The 27,033-nt window shown below is 44.7% G+C and overlaps 1 protein-coding gene across 1 annotated transcript; it reads left to right on the top strand.

Annotated features, from left to right (window-relative positions):
- The first annotated feature begins 4,276 nt into the window (after positions 1-4,276).
- PLEKHG3 (pleckstrin homology and RhoGEF domain containing G3) lies at positions 4,277-27,033 on the top strand. Its single transcript, XM_056851694.1, has 18 exons — positions 4,277-4,570; positions 5,904-6,004; positions 7,073-7,142; positions 7,533-7,579; positions 9,036-9,186; positions 10,180-10,311; positions 12,231-12,413; positions 13,440-13,532; positions 14,062-14,148; positions 14,617-14,650; positions 15,568-15,672; positions 18,265-18,351; positions 19,376-19,414; positions 19,952-19,959; positions 20,281-20,574; positions 22,191-22,289; positions 22,720-24,154; positions 26,131-27,033. The coding sequence occupies exons 1-18, from the start codon at positions 4,277-4,279 to the stop codon at positions 26,925-26,927; spliced, it is 4,056 nt and encodes a 1,351-aa protein (XP_056707672.1). The 3' UTR covers positions 26,928-27,033.

Here is a 27,033-nt window from a genome sequence, read left to right as displayed (position 1 = left end):
AACAAAAAGCACAATTTTAGCTCATTTGGGGCATTTTTTTGGTGTGAACAGTGAACAGAAATATAAATGCCATTATAAAAATCTGTGGTACAAAAGATATGGGCAGCTTCTGCGCTTGGCTTTTAAGAATGTTTGTTCAGAAGTATGTTCTACTTTATGCAATGGGACTTACTACTAAGTATGTGTGCACAAGTATACAGCCTACAGCAATCAAAGGCTTGGAATATCATTCTACAAGCCAAGTTTAAAGGAGTCTCTTGGTTTAGAAAAAATGACAGTTAATGGGGGAGAGTGGTATTTTGCACTGTTAGTAAATGGTACCTCTGTAATTAGCTTTTAGAAAAGTCGAAGTGTTGATTGTACAGTTCCCTTTCTCGGGTACATGGTACTGCTCAGATGGAAAGACCTTGTGTCCAGAGGCAGGCCATTTTGCAAACTGCATGCAGTCCAGGTTGGATATATCTGTTTCAGCCATAATAAATCTCTGGCAGAAAACCTGGCTCACCCAGTGAGAATACATTTGATGAGGAATAAATTCTAGCTGCCTGGTATTTCTTACTTACTTGCTTTTACTATTTGGATCTACATTGTAGATATTTTTATAAGTACCCACACTGCTAAAAATCAACACTTTGAATAGTTTTGTGTTGGCCTGCACATGGTCTCTTCCACACAAAGCACTAGTAGCTACAAGTTGCTTCAAACAGTTTTCCATGCCAAAGATGTTTATGAGAATTGGCTCTGTGAGACAATGTGAATGAAAGGTATGTTAAGAATTTAAAGTCAATTTCTTAAATTGAAATGTCCATAAGAACATGTCTATGGTCTCTGACAATAATCTGAACACCCAGATCTATGGATCTTACAGTGGGTTTGCTCGGTCCTGCTTTCCTTCAGCTCTGGTTGCCACAGTACAATCCCAGGTTGTTTAATTTCAGAGCTGATCTGTATAAAATTAAGGGACTGAACGTCTTTGTAAAACCACAGTCCACATTTCTTAGGCCACTGTTTTGTGGCCTGTCATCATGCCAAAAATAAATTAAGAAACCATACACACACTCATGAAAGTGTTCCTGAACACAACCAAGTCAGAAAAAACACGGCTCCTCCTTTCCCTCCGTCCCATCTGCTGTGTTTTGTGCAGGTGGTGTGAATCGGCTGAAGTCCTTGGTGTGTGGCAAAAGGAGCCAGACTTTTCTGGGTGTGGTACTAATATGTAGGAGTGTGGGGGGAATGACGTCAGCAGCCTCCACACCTTCATCAGCTGTTCAGTGTTCTAAGCTGCTCCCAGCTTCGTTTGGCAGACGTACCGCTTGCAGCACTTAGTGAAGACGGCCAGGCAGGCAAATGCATGCGAGATGTTGGTCTGGGAGGAGAAGAGCAGCCTGGAATGGATTCCATCCCAAATTGCTAGGCTGTTAGGTAAGGGCACAATTGGGTCAGTCTTGGAGAAATGCAGAAAAGTGAGTTCTTTGCTTCCACTCAACAAGGGCTTTGTGATGCCTTTTAAGGAAATAGAGTTTGCTGATGTCAATCAGAAGGAAACTGGAGAGAGTTGAAAAGCATGGGAGCTGGCTGAGGAAAGGTGCCTGTGAAGGACATTCCTGTTGTTTCTTGCTTGACTGCCTTGAAGTGGGGTGGGTGGGTGGGGAGGCAGAACAATGGCACATGCGCTTGTGTCATTGTGAAGATGTTTTGGGGTTGTGTGTGCTTCAGAGACTGCTGGGTTTTGTGCAAGTCAGAGAAGGAAGAACAAGGAGACTACCAGCGAAACATAATGCAGGGCAAAAATGTCAGGTTGGGTCTTGGTTAAACATTGCCCTGTTTAAAGAGTTGAGGCTACAGAGGAGATGCTGAGTCTTATGGCTGCTTCAAACACATTTCTCCTGTACCATTATGTGTAAAGACTGTGCAAGTGTCCACCTGACAATCTTTGGGAATCCACTGGGAAATGGTGGGTTCCAATCACCATACAGTTAGCAAAACCAAATCTCATAATCTTTACACATGATATTAAACTTAAGAACGTAAAAAAGGCCATGCTGGATCAGACCAAGGTCCATCAAGTCCAGCAGTCTGCTCACATAGTGGCCAACCAGGTGCCTCTAGGAAGCTCACAAACAAGATGACTGCAGCAGCATTATCCTGTGTTCCAAAGCACAGGAGTTCCCCCCTCCTCTTACACTAGTGTACACTATAGGGATGCCCATTTGGATGTTTTAGGTCCAAAGGCTCCCATGACTGTTTTTCTTTAATTTTACTGTGTGTCTGTGTCAGGGCTTGGTATCAGCTTGCCAGGGTGGTTTGGTTTGGATTCAGTCCTTTAAAATTAGATTTGTTGATCTTTCAACATTGTGTTCTTTGCACAAGTTGGTTTGCACTGAATTCTCAGGTTTGACATCTCAGTTTCTAATTGGCTTGGATTCTCTAGTTTGATATTTGCTTGTCACTTTGTCCCATACTTCTGCTGGAATCCCTGGTTCTGCATTTGGGCTTATTGGTTCTGTTTGCATTGGGAGGGTTTTGGTTGTAGTTGCTGGGCTTGCTCTGGAATGTTTGGTTACTGTTTGCTCAGGAAAAAGCTTGGAATTCCCCCCATAGGAAACAATGGAGGATAGCTGGGGGCATCTTTTTGCTGGCGCCAAGTTATGACTGCAAAAAGGCAGGCGTAGCCCCATGGAACTCTGCGGAGAGTTCTACAGGGTTTTTCACAAAATTACCATTTCAGCTTGCAGCAGCGTCCCCGGGGTGCTCCTTAATCTCCATCCCCCATTAGAACTGGGCTGTTAGTAAACTTAGGGAAGATCCACTTGAATTGAGTAGTCAAAAAGGGCAAGAGTCCAGTAGCACCTTAAAGACTAACAAAAATATTTTCTGGTAGGGTATGAGCTTTCGTGAGCCACAGCTCACTTCTTCAGATACAACTAGAAATTCTAGCTGTATCTGAAGAAGTGAGCTGTGGCTCACGAAAGCTCATACCCTACCAGAAAATATTTTTGTTAGTCTTTAAGGTGCTACTGGACTCTTGCCCTTTTTGACTACTGCAAACAGACTAACACGGCTACCCACTTTGAATTGAGTAGCGGCAGTAAAAGTTTATTCTCGTGTATCTCTACGAACCTTGCAAAAAAGCCGTAACCTAAAATTTTTAACTGATTAGTTACGGAAAGGTGGGATCCCTTATCATTGGGGTTTCCCTTTTATGTTACACTTTAAATATAGAGGTAGAAGAGCCCCATGGCTCAGAGTGGTAAGCTGCAATAAATGTCGGGATGTGACAGTATGAGTCAGTAATGACCTGGTGCTTGCACAGGGGACTACCTTAAATATAGAGGTAGAAATTATAACATCTGTGGAAGATGCAGAAGAAATAATAAGGCAACTTTTTTCTTCATAAGGTCTCTAAATTATAATGGCTCTTTGTTTTATTATGGATGTAATCAAGTTTTTTTAATGAACGTTAATGGTTTGAATGAACCATGTAAATGCAGAAAATTATTTTATAAGCTGAAAAGAGAAAAAGCAAGCAGTATTTTGCTGCAAGTGACCCACATTAAGTCTATACAGACTAACTTGCTACTGCAACAAGAGTTGGGAAATTTATTGTATCTGATGCGCATCAATAAAAATAAAGGGGTAGCAATATATGTTTATAATATAAATATTAAAATAACATTATCTTTCTGATCCAGGTACTCTTGAAAGGAACAATCTGTGGACGACCAGTCACTATTGAGAATGGATACATCTCTAATATAAAGCCATATAATTTTTTTTAGCAACTTCCAAGAAAAATTAATTTCTTTTGCTTCTGGAGAGGTTATACTTGGAGGAGACTTTAACTGTGTAATGAATAATTCAGTTGATTGATCATTGCCGCTTTACTCATGCTTCACAGGATCCAATCCATTGCCTTCAAGCCAGTGATCTCATGCCTACCCAACCTGGGATCTTCTGCATGCCAAGCAGATGCTCTACCACCGAGCCATAGCCCCTACCCGAGTTATAGTGACAGTTTTCTCTTTTCGTGTTTTGCATAGGAATCTTGAAAAAACCACATAAACGTGCTAAGCAGAAATGCAACACCCCCACTAATACATTTGACATACATAATCAATCCACTTTTTACTCTCTCCAGTCTCATGTCTGATGTAACTTGCATAATTAAATTTCCACGTTTCTTAATAAGCTGCTGTCTTTCACAGAGTTGACCAGGCTCCTGGCTTCTCCCTCTGCTGGCAGGGATGACATCGTTCCAGCACCTGCCTCGTCAGGCATGAACTCTTCAGTGCATCCTGTGGCGCAACTGTCTGTCAACCTAACCAATGTTAGCCGCGTTATGGAGGACTGGAATGACATCGCCCAGACACCTGCTGATGCTCCCTCCCTGAAGGCCGGGCTGCTGTACAATGCCAACAACAATGCCTCTTTGGGGACCTGGAGAGGCCTGAAGAGCCCTTCCCTTGCCTCCGCTGTCTCCCACTCCAAACTGAGCTACCTGGAACGTGTGGTGCTGGAGATTGTGGAGTCGGAGCGTATGTACGTGCGGGATTTACGAAGTATTGTAGAGGTGAGTCTGCCTGCCATGCATGCCTGTTAGGATGGAGGAGAATCATTCTTAGCCCATCACTAAACAGTGCACTTACTTATTGTTAAAAGCACTTCATATACTGCATTTTCCTTTTGGTTCAAAGTAGTTTATAAATACAAATGCTACAAAAATTATTTACCTGAAGATGAATTTATAAGCAGTGCACAGGAGCTTAAAAGATTTATCTATTCATTTCACTTAAGGATAAATCTTCCATAGTGAGAGCAGAAACAAGACAGCCTTTACAATTAATCTTCAGTAGATGGAACGAAAAAAAGGCAAACATACTATTATAATAGCCAGTGACTAGCTGTTACCACTCATTCATAACTTGTCTAACGGTGCAGTCCTATGCAGGTGTGCTCCACTCTAAGCCATTAATGTCATTGTATTTAGACTGTTGTAATTCTGCATAGAATGGCACTGGAAATGGACTGTCTTCTTAACCAATTCACTGTGACCTCTGTTCCTACTGTTTATTACATTTTCAGTTAAGATTCAAGAAATAAGATAAAGGATAACACAAATTAACCTGTCAAAGTAGCTCCATTACATGTATGCTTCTGTATGAAATTAAACAAGCGTGTCTTTAAGGATGAATTTAAATATGATGACGGAAGATTATGGACCTTGGGAAAGTCACTAGTCATTCCTAAGGACTTTCCCAAGGTCTTTTGTGCCAATCAGCCTACTTAGGAAGGAGAGGCTGTGTGTTGTGGAGTTGATATCTTGATCAAAGGGTCTTGGTGGACTTTGTGTGTGAAAACAATAATTGCCTGCTGTCATAAGGACTTCTCCTCATCTGGTCTTGGCATTGGAATCCTCTCTCCTACAGCTACAAGTGATCCTGACCTAAGAAAGAAGTTAGGATGAGCTGTAGGCCTTTGCGAAGGCTTTGGGTATTTCACTGGATAGGATTCTTGTGTTGTTCTCTTAGCAATGATCTTCACACTCTTTCACAAGAGATACAGAGGTATGAGATGTTACTGCGTGCCTTATCACAGCATGTGAACAGTATGTATTGTGTATACTACAGTGGATGCCATTTGTCTGCATGTTATGCCTGAAGGTGTGTGAGTTTCTGGTGATAAAGCTTGCCTGTGTTGGGATGTCAAAATGTGCTTTTCCAAGGTAAACTACTGTAAGTGTCTAATGAGAGCTTTGGGTTCTGGCTTGAATGTAATATCACCAGAGGAATTGATTGGGGTGCTGTCCCATTAGCGCTACATATTTACATGGTTGCACATCTTGGTAGTTTCTTATTTGCTTACTTTCTATGTGGCAATTCTCATGGCTTTATATGACTTGATAGAATTACTTGGGGAAGATTATAGATACTCAAGAGCTGCTTCTGCTGCCAGAGCAAGTCAGCGCACTCTTCGGAAACATTGAGGATATCTATGAATTAAATAGGTGAGTGTGATGCGGCCACCATGGCTCCCGTGGTCCGTCCTTCCTTCCTTCCTTCCTTCCTTCCTTCCTTCCTTCCTTCCTTCCTTCCTTCCTTCCTTCCTTCCTTCCTTCCTTCCTTCCTTCCTTCCTTCCTTCCTTCCTTCCTTCCTTCCTTCCTTCCTTCCTTCCTTTCCAGTTCCTCGTATTGGTTTTCAGTTTTACCTTTAAAATGAATAAAGTGAGAGGTAACCTTCCACAAGTGGTCCTAATCTCAGTCTTGGTTTACACAATGTAGTAGAATAGCACAGTGGAATCCTGAGATGAAGGAATAGACTATGTTGATTCATACTGCAGGTGAGGGTCTGAACAAGGAGGCAGACCAGGAAACCTCTTGGGATTGTAGTAGACAGCTTAAGGTTGGGGTAACAGGTTAAGTTCAAAACTGGCTACAAAAATTGGGGCTGAAGGAGGAACTTTTAATACTTTTTTGGTTGTGGTGAGGAGGGGAAGGAGTGTTGAAATGTAGGGATAATAAAAATGTTATCTTTCAAAAATGAGCCAGCCGAAAAGAAATCCTTTGTCTATATGGTGGTAGGGTGTTTTCCTTTTGTGCATGGGAAGTGTCAAAAATGTTCTCTCTGGGAGACTAGGAAGTTAGATCTGTGGCCAGGTACTTGAAGAAGATGTGGACTCTTCTTATCTGGTTGTTTAGATACTGAGTAAATTGCTGGAACTGGGCCGTTGCTTATTGTTTTGGAAATCTGAGACATTAGTTGAGATTAAATTATTTGGGACGAGGCTCTGGAGGTCCTTGGGGGAAATGGCCCTTGACTGACTCCCTCTTAGGGTGGGCTTTTGCACGGTTGATAGTGGAGTTGCCCTGCATTCCTTTCCTCCTTTGGCTCTTTGATGTCACTTTAATTTAGGTTCCTTTTATCAGTCCTAGGCTCACACTGAGGTGTACATGTGTACAAAAGGGGGAACAAACTACAACAAAAATGTGGGTCTCTGGGGTTGAGGGTCTCAGGGACATCAATCATGGGTGGGATGTCTGAGTGGCTGATTGACTATTTTTTCTTCCTCACTCAGTGAGCTCCTGCAGGACCTTGACAGCTGCCACAATGACCCTGTTGCCGTGGCGAGGTGTTTTGTGGACAGGGTAAGGAGATGAGAAATGCTGTGGTGGTCTTTGGTAGTGGTTAATGGAATGCCATGGCTGACACTGTTGTGTGAGCCCTTTGCCACTCATGTGTGGGTGCTTCCACTGAAGAGGTCAGGGTTTAGTCCACCAATATATAGGATGAAGTCTTGGAGTATATCTGAAGGTACATGATGCAGCAATCCTACTGTAACCAAGCTCTTTGGGGTTTGGCTGATACCCAGATGAGACTTTCTGGGAATCCATTGTATTCTGTCATGGGTGCCTAGATGGGATATAAATATACTGAATAAATATTTGCACAGCCCTACTTGGGCACATTTGGGGAACAGGTGCTTGACAGCTGAGTATTCATCAGTGCTCTTCCTATGTTCTCTCTTTCTTCAACAGAGCCAGGACTTTGATATCTACACTCAGTACTGCAACAACTACCCAAAGTGAGTATTCTTCGCAGTGTTAAAAGCAGGAATGATCTCATGGTGCCATGGGGGAGTGTATTCTCCCCTAATAACAGAATTGTCTAACTCAGGTATTTCTGGGCAGTCACTGTCTGGGTTTTACTGCTGTACAGCTAAGCCTGGGGAGCCCTCAGACTCCTCCCATGCACCCAGAAAATTAGATATTTCTGGGTTTATGACAAACCATAGTTTGCTGTTGCATCCAAACAAGCAAACTGTGATTTGCCCTTGCCTTGTAAACCAAGATTGCAAAACCATGGTTTATGCCTAATCTGAAATCCTGGTTTTCAGGGAAAGTACAAATCATAGGTTGACAGTTCAAATATAATGGCAAGCTATGATTTCCCGTGAAAGCAGAAATATTGGATTAGCTGGATGTGCTCAAGGGGACAAAATGAAGAAGAGCTCATAAACCTGAGGATTCCCCCCTTCCCCAATTTGTTGACATAATGATAAATAATGGTTTGCACATACATCTGAACCAAGCCAAGTGTCATAGCTGAGTGATGGTAAGCTAGTATGCAGGGCTGTATTATTTTCTGACACGGAACCTCCGATCCAGCACTATAAGTAGCTGAACTCTTCAGCTTATATAAATTATGCAATTCTGCTTACTTTGACTAATTTGTTTTGCTTATGCTAGTCATAACAAGAGGAAAAGAATTATGCATGGCAATGATGGCACACTCCTATCCTCAGGAAGTCCTGCTCAGCGTTCCTCTTCTCCTTCCCACCCCCCCACAATTTCATGAGATATTGCTCAAACATTTTCATGCATTGTCATGGTCCTGGGGTTAGAAATGTGCTTTTATTGCTTGATTTAAAGCAAAAGCTAGCACTTCCTGGCTGCTGGATTGGGGCTGCAATATTGAATTTTGACTTGACTGGAATCTCTGTACAGCTACCATATAGTTTTACGGCAAACTGCCATCTGTCAGACTCACTTTCCCATCTGTAAAATGCAAAGGCTGCCCCCATCTCATTGGGGTGTGTAGATGAATGAGGTGGGTGAGTTGTGAAATGCTAAACATGCTGTAGAATTTATGCATCCTAGAAGAAAATACATTGCAAAATGTTTCTAGACCAGATGTAGCTCACAATAACAGCTTCTTGTAAAGCTTTGGAGGGATGGCTGCACTCAGGAGAAGAGAGTTTTTTCTTGCAGCAGATTAGTTAGCTGGATCTCCTAATCCCCTGTATTTGGTAATGGAAAATCTCTGCAGGAGTGAAAAGATGTGCCACGTTGCTTAGCTGTGATGCTTTTCTCTATCAGTCTGCTTATCATTGGTTCAACATCCTTGTTTCAGATTCTTGCATCGCAAATCCCTTCTTTAGGGTATTTGAATCTGTGCCTGTCAGTTCTTCTTAGGGTATATAGGAGGTTTGTGTGTTTTGAATCTGGCACCATTAATTGAGTATAGTTCTGTCCCTTCAGCTCTGTGGCAGCTCTGACCGAATGCATGAGGAATAAACAACTGGCCAAATTCTTTCGCGAGAGGCAAGAACAAATCCGTCACTCATTGCCTCTTGGTTCCTACCTCCTCAAGCCTGTCCAGCGCATCCTGAAATATCACCTTCTCCTCCAGGTGATGATTCTGGGTTTCTTGCATCCTCCAAGTTTGTGATGCTGAGTTCCTGGGGTGGTATGGCTTCATTCGGAAGAATATGTATTTGTACTATTTCACAATACACATATGGTCCTCCTGAAATCCGCAGATCTGTGTTCTAGAAAAGATCACCTCCCAGACATACAGAAAAGTTGTCTAGTGTATGTTGGCATAATTTTGGAGTTAGTATAGGGGTTGGATTTTTGTGGGCATTGGAATTGCTTTTGTCCATGTGGGCTACAAATGGGTTAATATATTGTGGGAATTAGTTATACAAGAATCTGATTTCCCAGCAAGTCTGCTACTTCAGAATCAGTCTTAAAAGTCATACTTCTGTTAGGGCGCTGAAACTGTATGTTCTTGCCTAATAAAAAGAGTTATACCTTTTAAAAAAATAAAATAGTCCACTCAAAGAAGTTCTGTTGGCAAAAGATCTGACATCTGACCAATAATATTTCATTTCACTCTAAGAAAATAATCTCTCTCAGAGAGCTTTCTTAGCAGACCTAACTGGGGAAATTGTAGTTGTGTTTAGCTAATGAAGCCTAAACTCTGCAAGAGCTGGATTCAGTGTGGATCTCTCAACTTAGTGTTAACTGAAGTAATTTGTCACATCAGAGTGACAGTCAAACAGAACCCCCACTCCCAAAGCTGTTGAATGAAGCAACGCACAAACATTCTGGAGAGAGGCTTTCTGGCATCCATTCAGTTGCTACTGCTCATACTGATCTGCACACTTTTGACTAATGATCTCATGTAAAGGCAGTATAAACCCTATGATACAACAACAGAGAAGTTTGTGTTGAATTGTTGACAGAAGGGACTTGCGTAGAATTCTGTGAGGTTTAGATGAAATACGGTGTCTCCTGCAATCTCTAGAGATCGGGAAGTTGAGCACAGGTCAGGATTCTAAATGGGTGAAAGGAGTGTTAGAGGAACTCACGGCTTCTGATTCTCTCTCTTTTGTCCTAGGAAATAGCAAAGCATTTTGACTTGGAACAGGATGGCTATGAAGTGGTAGAAGAGGCAATTGACACCATGACATGTGTGGCTTGGTACATCAATGACATGAAAAGGAAACATGAGCATGCCGTGCGATTGCAGGTAATTGGGAAGGAGTATGCTACCCTGGGCAGGATCTATTGTGACATCAAGTATGAGTGATAGACAGCTGTAGTAGTGCTTGCTCAAACTTGGTACATAGGCATTCTGATGATGCCACCTTAGTCAGACTATTGGTATCTCAGCGATGAGTATTGTCTCATTGAATTGGCAGTAGTTTAGAGTCTCAGGCAGAGGTCTTTCATATCACCTACTACCTCATTCTTTGAACTGGAGATGCTAGGGATTGAACCTGGGACCTTCTGCATGCAAAGCTGATGTCATGGCACTGCGCCACAGCCTATCCCATGCAGGAAATTCAGCCTACCCTAGACAATATAATGCTGAATGATACTGACATATAAATCTCAGTGGCAGGCAGGTTTGACCCAGGTTCAAATCCCCATTCTGCCAATGGAAGCTTGCCAGGTGACCAAGGGACACGTTGTAAGCCACTCTGGATTCTCATTGGACAGAAAAGTAGGGTATAAATATCTATACCCCACTTATTGTGGATTCTTAAAAGTGAGGTAAAGGCTTTCTACACAGGAAGACCCTGTAATTGACAGCTGACAAGTCCTAGGACTGGGCCCTGGTATTGAAAATGGGTTCTGGGCTTCTGCCTTATGCAAAGTAAGGTATGGAAATGCCCTCCTAAAAGTACCCTAGTGGTTCTAAATGGAGGGCCTGTTCTCTCAGTCTTCCTCATATTTTCATATGACTCATCCCACATTTCCCTTTTGACATATCATTATTCCCAGTTCTGCTTTTATTATACTGTCTCACATACAGTCTTGTTAGGGCCCCACCCTTACTCAGCAATAATGCCAGGGAGCAATGCTGGGGGAAATTAATGGCAAATTACCTAACCTTGGGATTTTAAATTTTGCTGCTCTTGAAGTTCTGGTAGTGTGTGTCAATTTTATTGTAGGGTGTTAACTTGGTTTTCACCTGTATTTTTCAACAGGGAGTTGTCACCAAAGTGAGAGCTCCCTGCTAAAATAACAGGCAGCTTTGCAAGTAACTCATAGTAATTTTGTCTGGTGCAGTCAGTTCTTTGAAGGCAAAAGCGGGATGCTTTGAAGGCAAAATCCAGGCTCATGACTAAATTTGGGCTAGAAAACAAGGGCAGATTACTAAAGATGAAGGGTCAACAGTTCTAAAAAGTGTTCAGTGTTGTGGAAGACAGTTGTTTTTCCTAAATGGTACTTTATGAGACTCTGAGATATGTTACTCCATTTGTAGATCAGATTGTGGTCTGTGAGAGCTGTGCAGCAAAGATGACGTTTCCTAGGTTTAGGCTGAATTCAGGAGTTGCTGGAGGAACATCCAAGGGTGATGATTCAGTCCAAGCTTCTGTATTGTTATGTTTTTAAGATGGATGAGAATGCACATTGTGGTAAAGAGGAAGATTTGGGGCTCTTTGATCCAGTCTCAAACTGCACAATGAGGTTGGATCATCCCTTCTTTCTGGTTTCTTATAGAAAATAAGACAGGACAAGTATTGAAACTATCTAAGTTTCCTTTATTTAACTTGGGCCTGGGGGAGGGAGACTCTATGGGTAAGAAACCAAAAGCTTTGGATCATTTTTTTGTTACGAGAAACTTATTTTACAGCTCCCGAGCGATCTGCAGAATGTTTGAAATGTTTGCAAGGGCAAAATGTAGCATGCATTTTGGAGAATATATAATGTATGCTAAATATATACTGTCTTTAAAAAGACATAGTAGTTTAATGTCTCAGCATTAAAAAGTTCAGATGACTTGTTCAGAGCTGCTGGAATTCCATCCCAGAACAGGCACTTTTTTGTTTTGATGGCAGGGACGTCTTTTTTTTTTTTGCTCTAGGAGTCGCTTCAAGTCGTCTAAAGAACAGGTATGATAATAGCCTTCTCTCTGACCTTTCCTTCTACTGATTACAGGAAATTCAGTCATTGCTAATTAATTGGAAAGGCCCGGACTTGACAACCTATGGGGAGCTAGTCTTAGAGGGTACCTTTCGTGTTCATCGGGTCAAGAATGAGAGAACTTTCTTCTTGTTTGACAAAATCTTTCTGATAACAAAGAAGCGGGGTGATCACTATGTATACAAGAACCACATTCCAGTAAGTGAACTCAGTTTTTTGTGATTGTCCTATAGGTGAGTCTGTCATTAGTTTTGGCTCCGTTTTTGAGAGGCAAGTATTTAATGTCCCAGAACATGGTTCATTCTCTGTCAAATGTGATCTCATACATGTCAGTTTAAACTGAATTTATAATCTGGTGTAAAGGCCCTCTGTGCAAACATGTTTACATGCCTCTAATTTCTTCCTACAATCGTTGCCATCTCCCTCACAATTCTATTTACATCCAGCAGGGAGCAGGCACAAAGGGGTCCTTTTTCTTTGAGGTATCAAAAAAATCATTTAATGTGAATTTGCTACACTTTGTATACAAATGCAGAATGGATTTTTTCTACACTTGAATGCAAAAGCAATAGATCTTCCAGACTGATTAATTGGTACTCAGTGGGTATGAGTGAGTGCGTGAGAGTCTTATTCCTTCCACACAGCCCCTCCAGTTTTGGTTCAGCTGATACATGTCAGTCGCCAGAGTGTCTAATCAGCAAAGAAATAGTTAGAATGCAGAAACTATATCCAAACATGCCCCAAATTCACCCCAGGCCTTTTGACATTCTTTTCTGCACCCTCTCTCCCAGATGCTGTTTCTTTTTCTGTTCCATCAAATGGTTGTATATTTATTTGGGGACCCTGTAGTGTGTGGAAAGAGGGCATAGAAATGTTTTAAATAAACACAATAATTTTTTTTTATATGTAATCCACCTCATCCTAAAAGCCCAACATTAGGTAGTAGTGTGTGTGTGTGTGTGTGTGTGTGTTTAAACTTTACAAATAACAAAACTCAACCTCTTATCGCATAATCTTTGGGCCTCCACACCAGCCAGCCAACCAAAGTGAGATGCTCTTAATGCCGTTTTGGGAAGCTTCTCAGCACAAGGGTAGCCACTGAGACTTCCTCTCAGTTCACCCTGACATGCCCCAACAGCGCATAGATGCTCAGCTTAGGGGAGGGGTCTTGTGTTGTGTTTGCTTGGAGATTGTAATGGACCTGCTGCATTAATATATATACAGTGCTCCTCCTTGATGCTGATCGAGAGCACCCGAGATTCACTCTGCTTCACCATCACCCATTACAAGCATAGCAAGCAGCAGTACAACATCCAGGTGAGTTGATGAGCTGTTAGCATTTCAAAGGGGGCTGAAAGTGGTTCTTCACCAAAGTGCACAGACAGTCATAGATATGGAGAGGAGTCAGAATGGGGCTATAATGCAGAGCTGGAAGGAGTCTGGTGATAAGAATGCTACACAGAGATCATAGAGGATGTGCTGGGTTGTGATGGAGAAGGTAGGGTAGAGGCAAGCAGCTTTGGGAAGGGGCTATGGTGTGTTCGGGGAGGGAAGTCAGCATGGTATAGCCGGATCTCATCAGATCTTGGAAATTAAGCAGGACTGGTACTAGGAAGGGAGACCACCAAGGAATACACTGCAGAGGAAGGCAATGGCAAACCACCTCTGCTTAATCAGTTGCCTTGAAAGCTCCTTTTTGGGGTTACCACAAGTTGACTATGACTTGATGGCACTTTGCGCACACACATGTGGTGTGTGCATTTGAGAGATAATGGCAAGGAGCAATGGGACTCGCAAGGACTGGGTGTGTTATCCTGTCATCCAACCACATTTCTTTTGTTACCAGGCAAAATCAGCGGAGGACAAGCGGGTTTGGACTCACCACATCAAACGTCTGATCCTAGAAAATCACCATGCCATCATCCCCCAGAAAGTGAGTGGGGCCTTCTTCTCTTTCCTCAATGTGTGTCTAGTATTGATTGCAAGGAACTTCGTGGTATTTCCTGCCATTTTCTAAGTTTTAGTCTGAACCAACTCTGAACAAGATTTGGGACTCAGGAGTAGGGTGGAAAAGTGCACATTGTAAGTTCTAGCTATCCTTGCTGTCCTCCAAAGTCCATCCACATTCTCATGTCATGGGCCTTAGAACTCCCATACTGTAGGGGTGTTGGCGTAGGGTTTTTTTACCTGCTCTTTCATCCAATTGAAAAAAGGATGGACAACAATAACAAAGAGAAATTTGGACTCCTTAGAATGCCGGGAAGGCACTTGTGAGGGGAACATCTCCCCACTTGTTCTCCTTGGATAGTGAAAGGGAAATGGAACTCCTCCTTTGCTTCAGGTCTTGGAATTAGTTCTTCTTTTTGCGTTCAATGAGTCCTAACCACTTTCTTTCTTTCAGGCCAAAGAAGCCATCTTGGAAATGGATTCCTACTGTAAGTTTCCCCTCTGTTTGTTTCAAAAGTCTATTTTCTTCCATCCTTCCTCCTGTCTGTCCCAGTAGATAGGTCTGAATGTCCCAGTTCAAGCCTAACAATGCACTGTGTGCCTCAGAGGGTCATATTCACTTGTTGGGCTTTGGGAATTCACACAGCAGAGGAAGCAACAGTGGTGGAATGAGATTCAGGTGGAGGGGCCACATGCCATGTGAATGATCCAAATCATTGTCTTCCTTTAAAATATACTTGCCATCCTATTTGTTTGTTTTAAATACTTGTAGCCCTATTGTTGAAGTAGGTCCTCCAGGCAGCTTACAAGAATACTACAACATCTGTTTTTGCAATAATTAACCAGTGTTGGATTAAGAACTGAACCATGAGTTTGCTTGCTGTAACCCTTGATCCCCTAATGGCATGGTTCCAGCCACTCTGTTCATGAAATGTAGAGTTTTTCCACATCCCTTTTTGTTCCTGAAGTATCTTCCAATCCCCAGAAAGATCATTCCCAGGGTCATGGGACCCATGCAGAGGAATAACTGCGTTATAGCAGCAGGAGTGAGCAAGGACAAAGGATGAAATCATTCCTCCTTCATCTTCCTCATTGCTGCTCTGCTGGGGTAAGGGGCTCATTTTATCCTCTTGTCCATCCTCACTCCAACCCACTGACTGGCATGGCTGTTCTCTGCATGGATCCTGCAACCCCAGGAATTATCTTTCTAGGGATCGGAAGGGGCTGCCGAAATGGAGAGGAACGCAGGAAAACTTTCATGCTTGGGTGGCTGGATGCATGCCAGGATGCTCAGGGGGTAGCAACAGTGAGTGAGGTGGTATTAGCTTGGTTCCTGAGTGTTGTGACCTGGTCATGCCGAGTGGGGCCTATTCTCAGGCTTTCATACACTTCATCCTCCTTTTAGATCCTCCTCGCTACAAATACAGTCCAGAGCGTCTTAAGAAGGCCTGGTCATACCAACAGACAGAAGACATTCCTCAGCAAGCCCGGCAGGGGCGTCGGCAGTCAGGTACACAGGGTGTGGGAGCAGGGATATGCCTGTCAAGACATGGCTGTTAAATGGAAGCTGCTCTTGTAACCGCATTCTGTTGACAGCTGTATACTGAGCAGTGCTTGTTTGGAGGGTAATGCCCCCCCCAAAATATCTACTGGAGGTTTATGTTAGTACCCATATTTTCACCAGTGGCTTGTTCAGTGGTCTGTCTTCATTATGGATGAAGTTGTTAAGCATTCAAATTTGGCCACATCACTCAATGCAGCTGACAGGTGTTCAAGCATCTACTTTGCCAAGGCCCAGTGACGTCTGACACACAACACACACACTAAGAGAACATAGTTTTGTTTATGCTGGACAAACCTCTGTGTCACTGTGAATTTCTGTTACCTCTGCATCAGAGTCAGAAGATTTAGAAATAGAGGTGATGGCTGACATTATGGTGATTTGGAAAAGAGGGAAATTCAGGGCCTAAGAAAAGGAAGAGGGCAGGAAAACCCTTGAAAGTGTGTTCAGATGATGTACAGTTATTGCGACAAAAAGAGGCAAAGTGTGGCCAGCAAAACCTTGTAGTTTGGCAGCTTTACAGTTTGACTTGTGCATGACAGGGCTGTACAGTCCGGCAAGTTCTAAAAGACATTCATACACAGGGAGGGATAAGTGGAAGTCATTGCCTTGAGTACATCTCACAGGCATTCTGCTATATATTTCTTATTGGGTTTTAGAATTACATGTGAGGGCAAAAGGTATCATAGTATCCAGGTGAACAAAAACTCAATTCAGAATATTTCAGTTCTCTTGGATCTCCAAAGGAATACCAAAGACATGGAGAATAATGCAGAAGCTGGCATATTTCAATATCAGCAAAAGGTGACGTTAACAAATATTCCCTTAGCTATTCTATTTTTTCCCCTCCGGAACAAATATGGCTGCACCTATTTAGGCCACCTGTGGAAAGCAATGACTCAAGAGAAGAAAATGCTGAAAGAGTTCAGTGAAGACTGTGATTGTTTTGCTTGATGAGGTGGTGCGAGGGGAGAGATTTCGGGTTGTTTCATTTTGGTTTTAACTGGAAAAATGTTTTTTAAAAAACTATTATTGTAAGCAGTCTTGAGTCATTAGGAAAAATGGGTTATAATTATTTTGATAAATAAACAAACATTACTGTGTGTAGAACTGACCTGTCTAGTTGCCGGGCTTTAACTATTGATGGAGCTCTCTAAAAATTGTGGGTTGGCCCTGCTTGTCAGTTTTTCAGAGCCATCTTGCTGGCTAGCAATGAAATCTGAAGGTGGGCTAGAGACATCTTCTTTTGCTGTTACAAACTTTCCTCCCTCACTTCCTCTACGAAAGATGGACCAAGTTCAAACTCAAGAGACCAGGTCAGGTCTGAAATAAAGCAGTGGACTTATACTTCGACCAGTGCTCTCTCAGCTTCTGTACTGTCCATTCTGGTTTGAGGCACCTCTTCAGTTCCTCAGGATAGAAGTCTTCCCTAGATCCTCTGTCTGAGGCTCTTTGCATAGGGAACTTTTGGAGGTGAATCTTGAATCTCTAGCCTGAGCCAGCAGCCTCTCCTACTGACCCCAGCTGATTGCTCGAGAGCCTGTGGTTCAAAAGCAATTGTCTTTTGTCAGTGCCAAGCAAGCTTGTGCAAGATAGGGCAGGCTGGTTCCATTTCACTGAATCTTGTACACTGTAATTTATGTAAACAAATACTCCTAGATGAGGTTCTGAATTTCTTCTGACCGTCCTCAACTTCTTGCCCTAACAAAGAGTGCTCGTGTTGTCAACAGCTGTCATAAACTTTAGAAACCTGGTGTCTAAATTTCTTGTGATAAAATTGAGAACTGGCAATTTAGACCATGTTTATTCTCTCTTCAGAAACTTAGGAAAATTAAACACAGTAGACATGGGGGAATTCCCAGGCTATTATGTATCAACATATAAGTATTGACCATGAGACAATGGCACATGTTGAGTGATGGGCCAGAGGCTGTGTTGGCTTTGGGAAAGGTGGGGGCAACAAGCAACCATTTACCCATAAGACTAATGAATTGTAATGTTTTGGTGTATCACAAGTGTGGTAGGAGTCTAAATTTATTAGAGTTAGGAATATGCTAAGGGTATATTCATAATATTTTCATCTTTGGTTGCTGTGCCAAGGGAGAGCTGTTATACTTAATTCTTGATAGCCTCATTTATGCATCAGATAAAGATAGTTCACTAGAAAATCTCTGATGGTGGGCAGTGGTAGCCCCCTTCCCCTCTTTTTGAATACTCTGGATTATCCACAGGTGCTGAGAGAGTGTGCCTCTATGGAGGAGATATTGCAAGGCAACCTTGAAAAATGGCATCTGGTTCTCTTACAACAAGACATTCACAACAGCAAATGTATTGAAACGCAGAAAAAAATATTGAAGGGAAAGGCCTTGTGTTATAAGGGAACCCATGATCATTTAGCCCCCTTCTTTCCTTGAGAAAGAGGATATCAGGGTGTTGCTTGAAACTGCCCTAGAGCACTTTATTTTTAGCAAGGCAGGCCTTGTGGAACATTCCCAGTAAAACGTTACTAGCTCTAACAGGCATCTTGTGTCCCATCCTTAGAACCTTTCCATGGCAAAAACTGTGCTGAGAAGCTCCTAGATGGACTCCACAGCTCTGCTTCACAGCATAACTGCCGCCGAAAATCTGGTGCGGGCTCCCTTAATTCAGCACGGAGCATGAAATTTCTCTACAGTATGGTGTCAGGGGGCTGACAGCAAAGAATTGGAGGGATTCTGGTCAGAGATGACTGGGCCACAGCTTCCTCTGTAGTAGATATGGGGTGTATGCTTTATCTTTGGGGCAAGGTAATGGCTGAACATGCCTCTCAGTCTCCAGCTACTGTGATGGGTGATACTGGCCCCTAAAGCCTTATAGGCAAGGCTGTGTATACTCCATGTGTTCACACTAAAACTGGCACTATGAGAATCTACTTCCTTGACCATGTGGCTTTTGAGAAGCTTGAGAAGACATGCATGGAGTTGAACAAACTCTCAGAAATCCTCAAGAGCAAAAATGAATCTCTGAGTGGACGAAAGCTCTTGGCCTTTTCTGTGATGGCTGTTTGTTCTGCTGGTCAAATGACTGTAAATAAACAGAACTGAACTGATGGCTATTTGCTATCTCAACAGTCCCCAATTTTTATATCCCCACCCTGGTTCTTGCCAGAAAAATTCCAAATTCTTTTCAAAACATGGATCTTTGAAGCAAAATAAGCAATGTACAATAAGAAACTACACAGCTAAACTGTCAAAATCTGTTGTGCTTACAGAATGTGGATGTTTGCTTTATGCAGAATTTGAACAATATTTGTGTGTGGGGGAGTACACACAGCCTTATCTGTAGAAATGCAGTTGGGAAAAGGCAAGGGTTCTTTTTCTTTTTAAAAAACTTGATGGCCTTTTTGGCCTTTCCATTCCTTTATTGTTGGTGGCTTGCAAGCCTACAAGCCTGATGTGTGATGGGCTGTGAGGTATTTGAGAGGCATTTTCTCCCCCAACCAGATGCTTTTCTACTCTGCACTTACACTTCAAGGTGTTTGCTTCTGGATGGGCTGAGGCTGTGGGCTGAGACTGGTGCTGGGTTACTTCTGGGACAGTTTGGGTGCTTCTGGGCTCTGAACCAGTAACTGGGTTTCAGGAACTGATTTTTAAAACTTTGTTTTTTATCACAGAGCCAACAAAACAAATCCTCAAGCAACTGAACAGCAAAGGTGAGAAAATTTGCCCCTAACCCCCACCCCAAGCATATGTGAAAGGGGCTCTATATGCAGTGGGGCTTCCCTAGGCAGAGTGGGCTGGATGGGGTCGAAGAGACACCTGGCCCGGCCTGCCTCAGATTCATCCCAGACAGCCACTGCGAGCGCAGGATGAGTCTCCAACGTTAGGCCAAGGCAGCTTTGATGCTGAAAGATCAGGCAAGGTATTTCTCCATGTTGAATAATCCCGAATGGTTCATTGACACATTCATTGAGGAATAGCTTTCTGTTGATTTAGGACTTATCCATTGCCTTTTGGGGGAGGGAGGCACCCACGGAAGCTGAATATAATGATATGCCTGTAGAGCAAATGGCTCAGCTTGCCTGTAGCCACTTGTAGTTGTACAGAGTACAACTGAAACAGATATTGGAAACTGGGACTAGCAAGCAAATAAGCTGAAACTAGCTGAAATTCCTCCCACTGCTTATAACTGCCTTTCTCTCCCCCCCCCCACTCTCTTCTCTTTTCATATACTGCAAACGTGGCAATAGGACTAAAGGTAAGATCCAGAAACTGTGGTGGGGAGGAACAGGGGAGGGATAGGTAATGGTTTTTTTAAATGGTTCAAGACATTGGGTGACCTGCAGCATATTTTGGGTGCCTTACAAAATGTTTTCCACAATGAATACTTGCTGCCCACAATTGTAGTCTCACCATAGAGTGAGAAGTAAGTTGCTGCTGCTTGTGGATAAGAAGCAAATACAGATGAGGCAACCAGGATGTGAAAAAAATCCCCCCTACCCCACAAGGTATGTCTCCACTGGCCTCTCAGCAGTAGGGCCTTGCTAAAGGGAGCTCTCACTTGCCCCACTTCCACTAGCACGCAGATAGTGATGGTGCTCTTCTGGAGTTTGGGGAGCCCCCACAGCCCTCCGGCAGCTTGTCCCGACAGGAGGAGCAGCAGCAGACCTTTCCCCAGGAACGTCTGGAAGAGTTGGCTGAAAGTGATGGCAGCGAGAAGGAGATGGGGCCGGAGGAAGCAGAGGAGGAGGAGGAAGAGGAGGAGAGGCTGGTAGGAACGGAGCAGGTGGCAGATTTTGCAAGCTCCTTGATGGCAGTCCTCCACTGCTGGCACTATCGGGCCAACGCTTTGCTTTTCTCCTGGGGCAGCACGGTGAGGTGCCTGTTCAACCTCTCCCTTCATCTCCCTTATGCATGCTGGCTTGGTGCATGGCTGTCACCTGCCCTCCATTCTCTTTGGCTGTCTTCCCCATGATCTCCCTGTTAACCAGACTTGGACCCAGCCCTGCATCTTAAGGCCGGGCAACAGAATAGGCCCACTCACAGGCCGCTTCACAGCTAGCTGTTTAACCCTTCAGTCATGCCAATGACATACTCTGTGCTTTGCACACTCCCACACTGGCTAACAAGGTTTAATGTTTGTTAACCAAAGAGGGTTCTGATTACCTCTGTCTCCATGGCAAACCTCTTTTGTGCAGTTCTTTTCCTTTTGCTAGGAAAGGTCCACATTAGCAGGTTTGAGAGGAAGATGAAGCTGATATTGTTTTCCAAGTACTGGTGCCTACAATATTGGATCCAGCATTAAGGATGAAAGCAGACATACCTGTGGACAGGAACCAATGTAGGGGTTTGGCTGTGGGGTGAGCTCTTCTCCCCTTACCCCTAGCTCTTGTTCTTGTAAAGCCAAACTAGTCACTCACTGACAGAATCCTGATTGATCAACCGTCTGTCTGGCGCTTTGAAATAATTTTAAAGTTTTTTAAAAACAATTTTTAATCACTTGAGTTTATTTGGAGAGGAAGACTTTGTGGTTGACAAAAGGGCTGGCCCGTCATTACTTTGCAGACCTAATTTTTTTGCCAAAAACTAAGTGAACGAGTCTAGCTTGGACATGATCAGGGCAAAAAGGCTGTATGTGTGTCTGGGTAGCAGTGAGTGGGCTTCTACAGCCATCTCACTGCTGCTGAGGCTGCATCTGTCTTCACCTTGTGAGAGTGCCCATTGCATCTTGCAGATAACTTATCAAGGCTGCCCACCATTCAGCTGCCCACATCTATGTGTTGTACGGTGTCTTGATGATCAAGTCTGGAAAGCTGCAAAGTGAGCTGCTGGTTGCAAGGGTGACCGACAAACCAAAGCTGCCAATTCACCATTTGCCATGTACCAACTGTGTGGAGTTATAAAGCAATACGCTCTTGGTCTGTGGATCACACCAATGGTCAACATAGTCCAGCGTTTTTTATCACCGAGGCCACCAGATGCTCTAGAAGGTCTGCAAGCAGGATGCGGAAGCCAAGACTTCCCCCTGACTCTGGCACTAATATTCAGAGGTACGGTCTCTGAACGTGGAGGTGTCATTGAGTCATCATAGCTAAGAGCCAGTGGCAGACCTGTCTTTACCTCTAATTTGCTTTTAAAGCCAGCTAAGCTAATGACAGTCTCTGTGTCAGAGGTGGTTTTGGTTGTTTTGCCCAGGGGCTACAGTAATAGACTCAAACATGCACAGGAATTCTTCTTCACCCAGGAATGCAGTTAGGTGGTTGGGACAAGCTGCAATCTCTGCCTTCATCTGTAAAATGTCTTGATACTAATACCAATGACCTGATTGACAATTAAATGAAAACAGGATTGTAATGTGTTTCAGAAATGATAGCTGTCAATGGCCAAGGCTGTTCAGTTGCTCTCGCCCTGGTATCCAATAAGCCAGCAGTTCTTTCCCAATGCCATGTGCTCAATCCTCTAAACAGCGCTCTTTCTCTTTCGGTTCAGGGCAAGGGTCACAAGGCTCAAGAAGGGCGCAAACAATGCCAGTCTCCAGGAAGCAGTGAGAAAACCCCGATCATGGAGGCTGCCTCCTCGGTCCTGAAGGTGAGGGTCTCCTTGGCAGACATGTGGCCCCATGTGCTGCTAGGCATAACTGTATTGCCACTCTTAGACAGGGAACATCTTCGCCCTTCCCTTGAAGTAGTGGCTTCAGAAGTAAAGGCCCCGGCCATTCTGTTTCCATGATCTAAAGTTATCATGTTGGGTACAGTATCCTGTTTACTTCCAGATAACAACAGACTACAAACTAGATAAAATGTACATCTCCTACTGAGCCCAACATAGGGGCAAGGGTATGAAAAGCTTGGACTTTAAATCACAACCCCATTGAGATGTAATGATGGTCTGCATTTAAATAGGAACAGTTTACTATTTCTAAACACGCATCTGTAATTTGCAAGGGCCTCTACTTGGGCTTGCCTAATAGATGAGGCATTCCTGTTTTCTCACTTTCTCTTTCATGTGTGTTTACCAGGCTCGATCAGCGACGGAGCTCGACAGGGTGGCAGAGGGTTCTTCCTGTAAGGAAGAGTGCCCAGAAGAGAATCCTTCAGACCCTGAGTCAACAAGTCCTCCCGAGTCAGCCTTGGCAGACCAACATGGAGTCCTGCTGCATCAGCATACAGATGGTCTGGAGCCCACTGAAAATGTTGAAAAGCCACTTAGTAGTGAGGAGGAGGAAGAGGAGGAGGAAGAAGAGGAGGGAAGTGTGCCCTCGCCCAGAAGCATCCTTCCTCTCTCTGTGCTAGATCAGGCTAGTATTATTGCTGAGCGTTTTACTAGTAGCCTGTCTCGTCGAAGCAGCCTGGCTCTAGAGGAGGGGAAAGACTACCTGACCCCCAAGCAGGCTAGTCGGAGTGGTAGCATCCTAAGCCTGGATGGCAGCGAGAAGGCCACCTGCCGCAACAGCGGCACCACCGAGCCCCAGAACTGCAGCCTGCCGCAAGAGCCCCCAGCTGAGCCCAGCAGTGCCTGCAGCGAGCCTCGCTCACCTGGCCCAGTTGAAATTGACCGCGCTTTCTGCAGGCGGAAGGAGTCCATGCTGTCTCAGCAGGACCGGCTGCTTTTAGATAAGATCAAGAGCTACTACGATTATGCTGAGCATCAAGATGCTGGCTTCAGCATCAGGCGGAGGGAGAGCCTGTCCTACATTCCCAAAGGGCTGGTGAGGAACTCTGTCTTCAGGATCAACAGCCTCCCACAGGCGGAACCCAAGCAGGAAGTGAGGAAGAGACTGGGAACCTCTGTTGGCAGTGGGGCCTGTCGGACGGCAGCCTGGATACTCTCAAATAGGCCTGCTGTTCGGCCCCAGGCTGCCTGCTCTGAGCCAGGCCATGAGGAGAACCCTCAGCCCATCAGTGAAGTGGAATTCAGGCCACCTGCTGAGATGATTAAAGTCTGGGAGGAGATGGAGAAGTCCAGCAGACAGCTGTGGAATGGAAAGGCTGCAGATGGTGGCAGGGCAAATGGACGTTGTGCTGAACCTTCTTTGAGAAACAGGCTCAAGAGCCAAGAGAATGGCTTTGACCTCCATGAGCCGCTTCTCATCCTGGAGGATGAGGATCTCGGAGCTATAACAGAGGAATCTGCTGTGCCCTCCCCAGAGAATAAGTCCCCTGTGGAACAAGCTGTACCCTCCAGAGTGCCCTGGAAACTAATGCAAGAGCTGCGGAGTTATGAGCCAGACCAGTGTCTCCCTCAGCTGCACCCCCGCATCATGCAGCTAGCCCACCTGACAGAAGCAGAGCTGACAGAGAAGATGAAGAACAAGGTGTACCAGCTGGCCCGCCAGTACAGCCTGCGAATCAAGGGCCACAAGCCTGAAGTGCACAGGCGGCTTACTGAACTGGAGGAGGAAATGAAAGGCGGTGCTTTGACTGGCCAGCAGGAAGCAGACAAGAAGGGCAAGGGTAGGTAACACTAATTGAGCAATGTGCTGTCAAAGGAAATCTAACATTCCTACTATATAAATGATGGTTGTGCCTAATGGCCATAGCTGACTGTCCAGGGCTGGCTGCCGTCCCTGACTTAGTCCCCCTCTCACTATGCAAGCCACAGACAACCCAGTGCCCTGAGGGCCTTACCCAGAGAGGAAGGCAACAGGGAACCCAGGAACAGTAGCTGGTCTGGTAGGGCAGGCAGTGACAGGCCCCAACCAGCTAGTGGCTGGTAGAGAGAAAGCCAGAGACCTGGGAAGGGCAGCAGCTGGGAAGGGCCAGGTTAAGAAGGAGACAGAGGAGGGGGGCTGGGCCTGATACCTTTAAAGCCCAGGATGGGACAGCCCTGAGAGTGGGTATCCCCCCCCTCCTTTTAACACGCTCAGGAAGGGGCAGGACCAAACCCTGATTGGAGCCAGGGTCCAGGGGGTGGGGCCAAGGGAGGCTTTCAAGCCAGGCCAGAGGAAAAACCAGGTGGGGCACACAAGGCTGGAGAGGGAGAGCAAGGTGGTGCTCCTTTGCAAGGAAGGAAGAGGACCAGGGTGCCTGAACCCATTCTGAGGCTGGTGCAGAAACTGGCCCAGAGCCATCCAGGATGGCAGAGGGTGGGCAAGCCAGTACAGCAAAGGGGAAGCCTCACACTGACACACAAGGTTATGATAAGAATAGGCAAAGGAGAGAATTTCTGTCTCTCTCTCATAGTTTCAATTAGTAATCTAACCTATCCATGTGGGCTCATGATTAATTTATAAAAATGAATACTGCTACATAAAGTGTCAAATACAAAGTGTTTCATATGTTTTAAGACACACGTTTTTTAAAAAAAGATGCTGCAAGTTGCTTATGATTGGTTGTTCCTCAGAGAGCTTTATAGTCTAAGGCTGTTTCTTTAACAACCCTTAGTTCCATCTCTCCATAGTTAGAGACCCTGTAGCTGCCCTGTTTAAGATGAGGAAGTAGGTTCACTAGCGGTAAACAAACACTGAGCCACTACAACAGTGTTTTCTAACTGAGCAAGGAAGCAAGGGAATTCAAGGCTATGACAATCTATTGCCCTGGGGACACATTGCATTGGATTGGGTGCTGAAGTTGAGACCCAATATTGCTTAAACTGCCAAAACAATATTCTGCCCCAAGCAAAGTAGAATTCTGTAACCTGTGTGCATGGGTGTGTCTGTGTTTTTGTGCATAGGCAAAGTTACATTCTAGAATGTCCCCTTCCTTTATGGAGGGGGAAGCTGATCTTACCTGAGGTGGGAATATCTTCAGTCTGCTCCTCTGACTCTCAAAAGTGCTGTAATAAATTTTGTGAGTCTTTAAGGTGGCAATAGACTCCACTTTTATTTTGCCCAGGAAGGGCATTTAGTGCCTAACATAGCTTCCTTTCATTACTTTATTGTTCTTTGTTTCTTTATTTATTTCTTGTTCTCTCTCCCCTTCTCCTTGGGTTTGTAGATGGGAGGGAAAGGGAGTTATTCTCCATGTGGCTTCTTTCTGGTACGCATGGATCAAAGGAAAGTGGCGTTTTATCCCCACCGGGAGATCTCACTCAGGGCCCAGCTCCAATTCCTGTTCTCTGAGAAATTAATGTTGAATAGAGGTCTAACTTGCCCCTCCGTAACATGGCTGCTTCACAGACCACTCTAGTTCCTCCTTTAATCTTACGGAGGCCAGGAAAGTGGCGAGAGTCAGCAGAGGACTGTTTGCTTTCTTTCTTCTCAGAGGGGGCCACCATTTTGCCTCCCAAAACTGTGGTCAGCCAACAGTTCCAGTATCTGTTTTCTGAGTCCTGAGGTGAGGGATTTCTCAGGAGATCTTTGCCAGGGAAGGTCTATGTCTTGTGGCCCTTGAGCAGGTTAAAGGGGATATTGCTAGCAGGCTTCCAAGCTTTTGCCACTGCCTTACTGTGCCAGCAACGTCTTACTCATTCCCTGCTGTTTTTCTCCTAGGCAAGTGGAAGCCGGTGTTGTCCCTCCTGAATTATGAGCAAGTTGTGCTGCAGGAATCGAGTCCACTGACGCTGCTTTCCTCTTCGTCACATGAGAAGTCGCCCAAGCGCTTCTCTTTCAGCCCCTGCTCCACCAGCCCCCGGCTCACTTCCCCCACTAGTTCCCTATTGCGTAGCCCCATCAGTCCTGTCATAGCTGAGAAATTCAGCTGGCCTGATGTGCAGGAGCTGAGGTCCAAGTATTCCTGTCACGCAAGAGCTGAGAAGGGCCGGTCTCTGCCTGTCAACAGGAGCCGCTCAGCCCCTGAGAAAATGATGGATACTGATAGGATGCTGGAACACCAGTGCTCAAAGGAAAATGAGAAAAGGGAGAAATCCCAGCAGGGGAGGACCCAGAGCGGCAGGGGGGCAGTAAGGGAGACATCAGCCGACTTTCTTCCTAAGTCCTATGGCTGTGATGCTCAAGAGCGATTGTGTGTCACGGCTGAAGCCCCTCTGGAGAACAGCCATCAGGTGATAGTCATGGAGAAGCTACCGGGTGCTGCCGGTGAGCCCGATGACAGCTATGTGCAGATCCGCTCCCCTACATCTCGGGAGAAGATCTCTCTCAAGGCTGTGGTGGAGCGGTGCAAGGCCTACCAGGACTCGGAGGAGTACCGCAAGCGTGAGGAGGGCATTCAGGAAGCAGCTCCCCAGAAGACACCACAGCAGTTGTGGTGGGAGAAAACAGACAGCAACCAGCAGAGCCTGGTGAAGAACCTGCGGGAGAAATTCCAGACCCTTAATCCCAACAGTTGAGCATAGGTGCACCTCTTACTCCCTTGCCACTAAAACCTATTCAGAACTGGGAAGCTGTGGAGTCAGCCTTTGAGGAAATAATGATAATTCTCACCAGCTTCTTGGG

The sequence above is a fragment of the Euleptes europaea genome, chromosome 6 (genome assembly GCF_029931775.1).
Source record: "Euleptes europaea isolate rEulEur1 chromosome 6, rEulEur1.hap1, whole genome shotgun sequence".
In the NCBI taxonomy this organism is placed as follows: Eukaryota; Metazoa; Chordata; class Lepidosauria; order Squamata; family Sphaerodactylidae; genus Euleptes; species Euleptes europaea.
The sequence above is the reverse complement of the archived record's forward strand: the minus strand, read 5'-3'. Positions and strand labels throughout refer to the sequence as shown.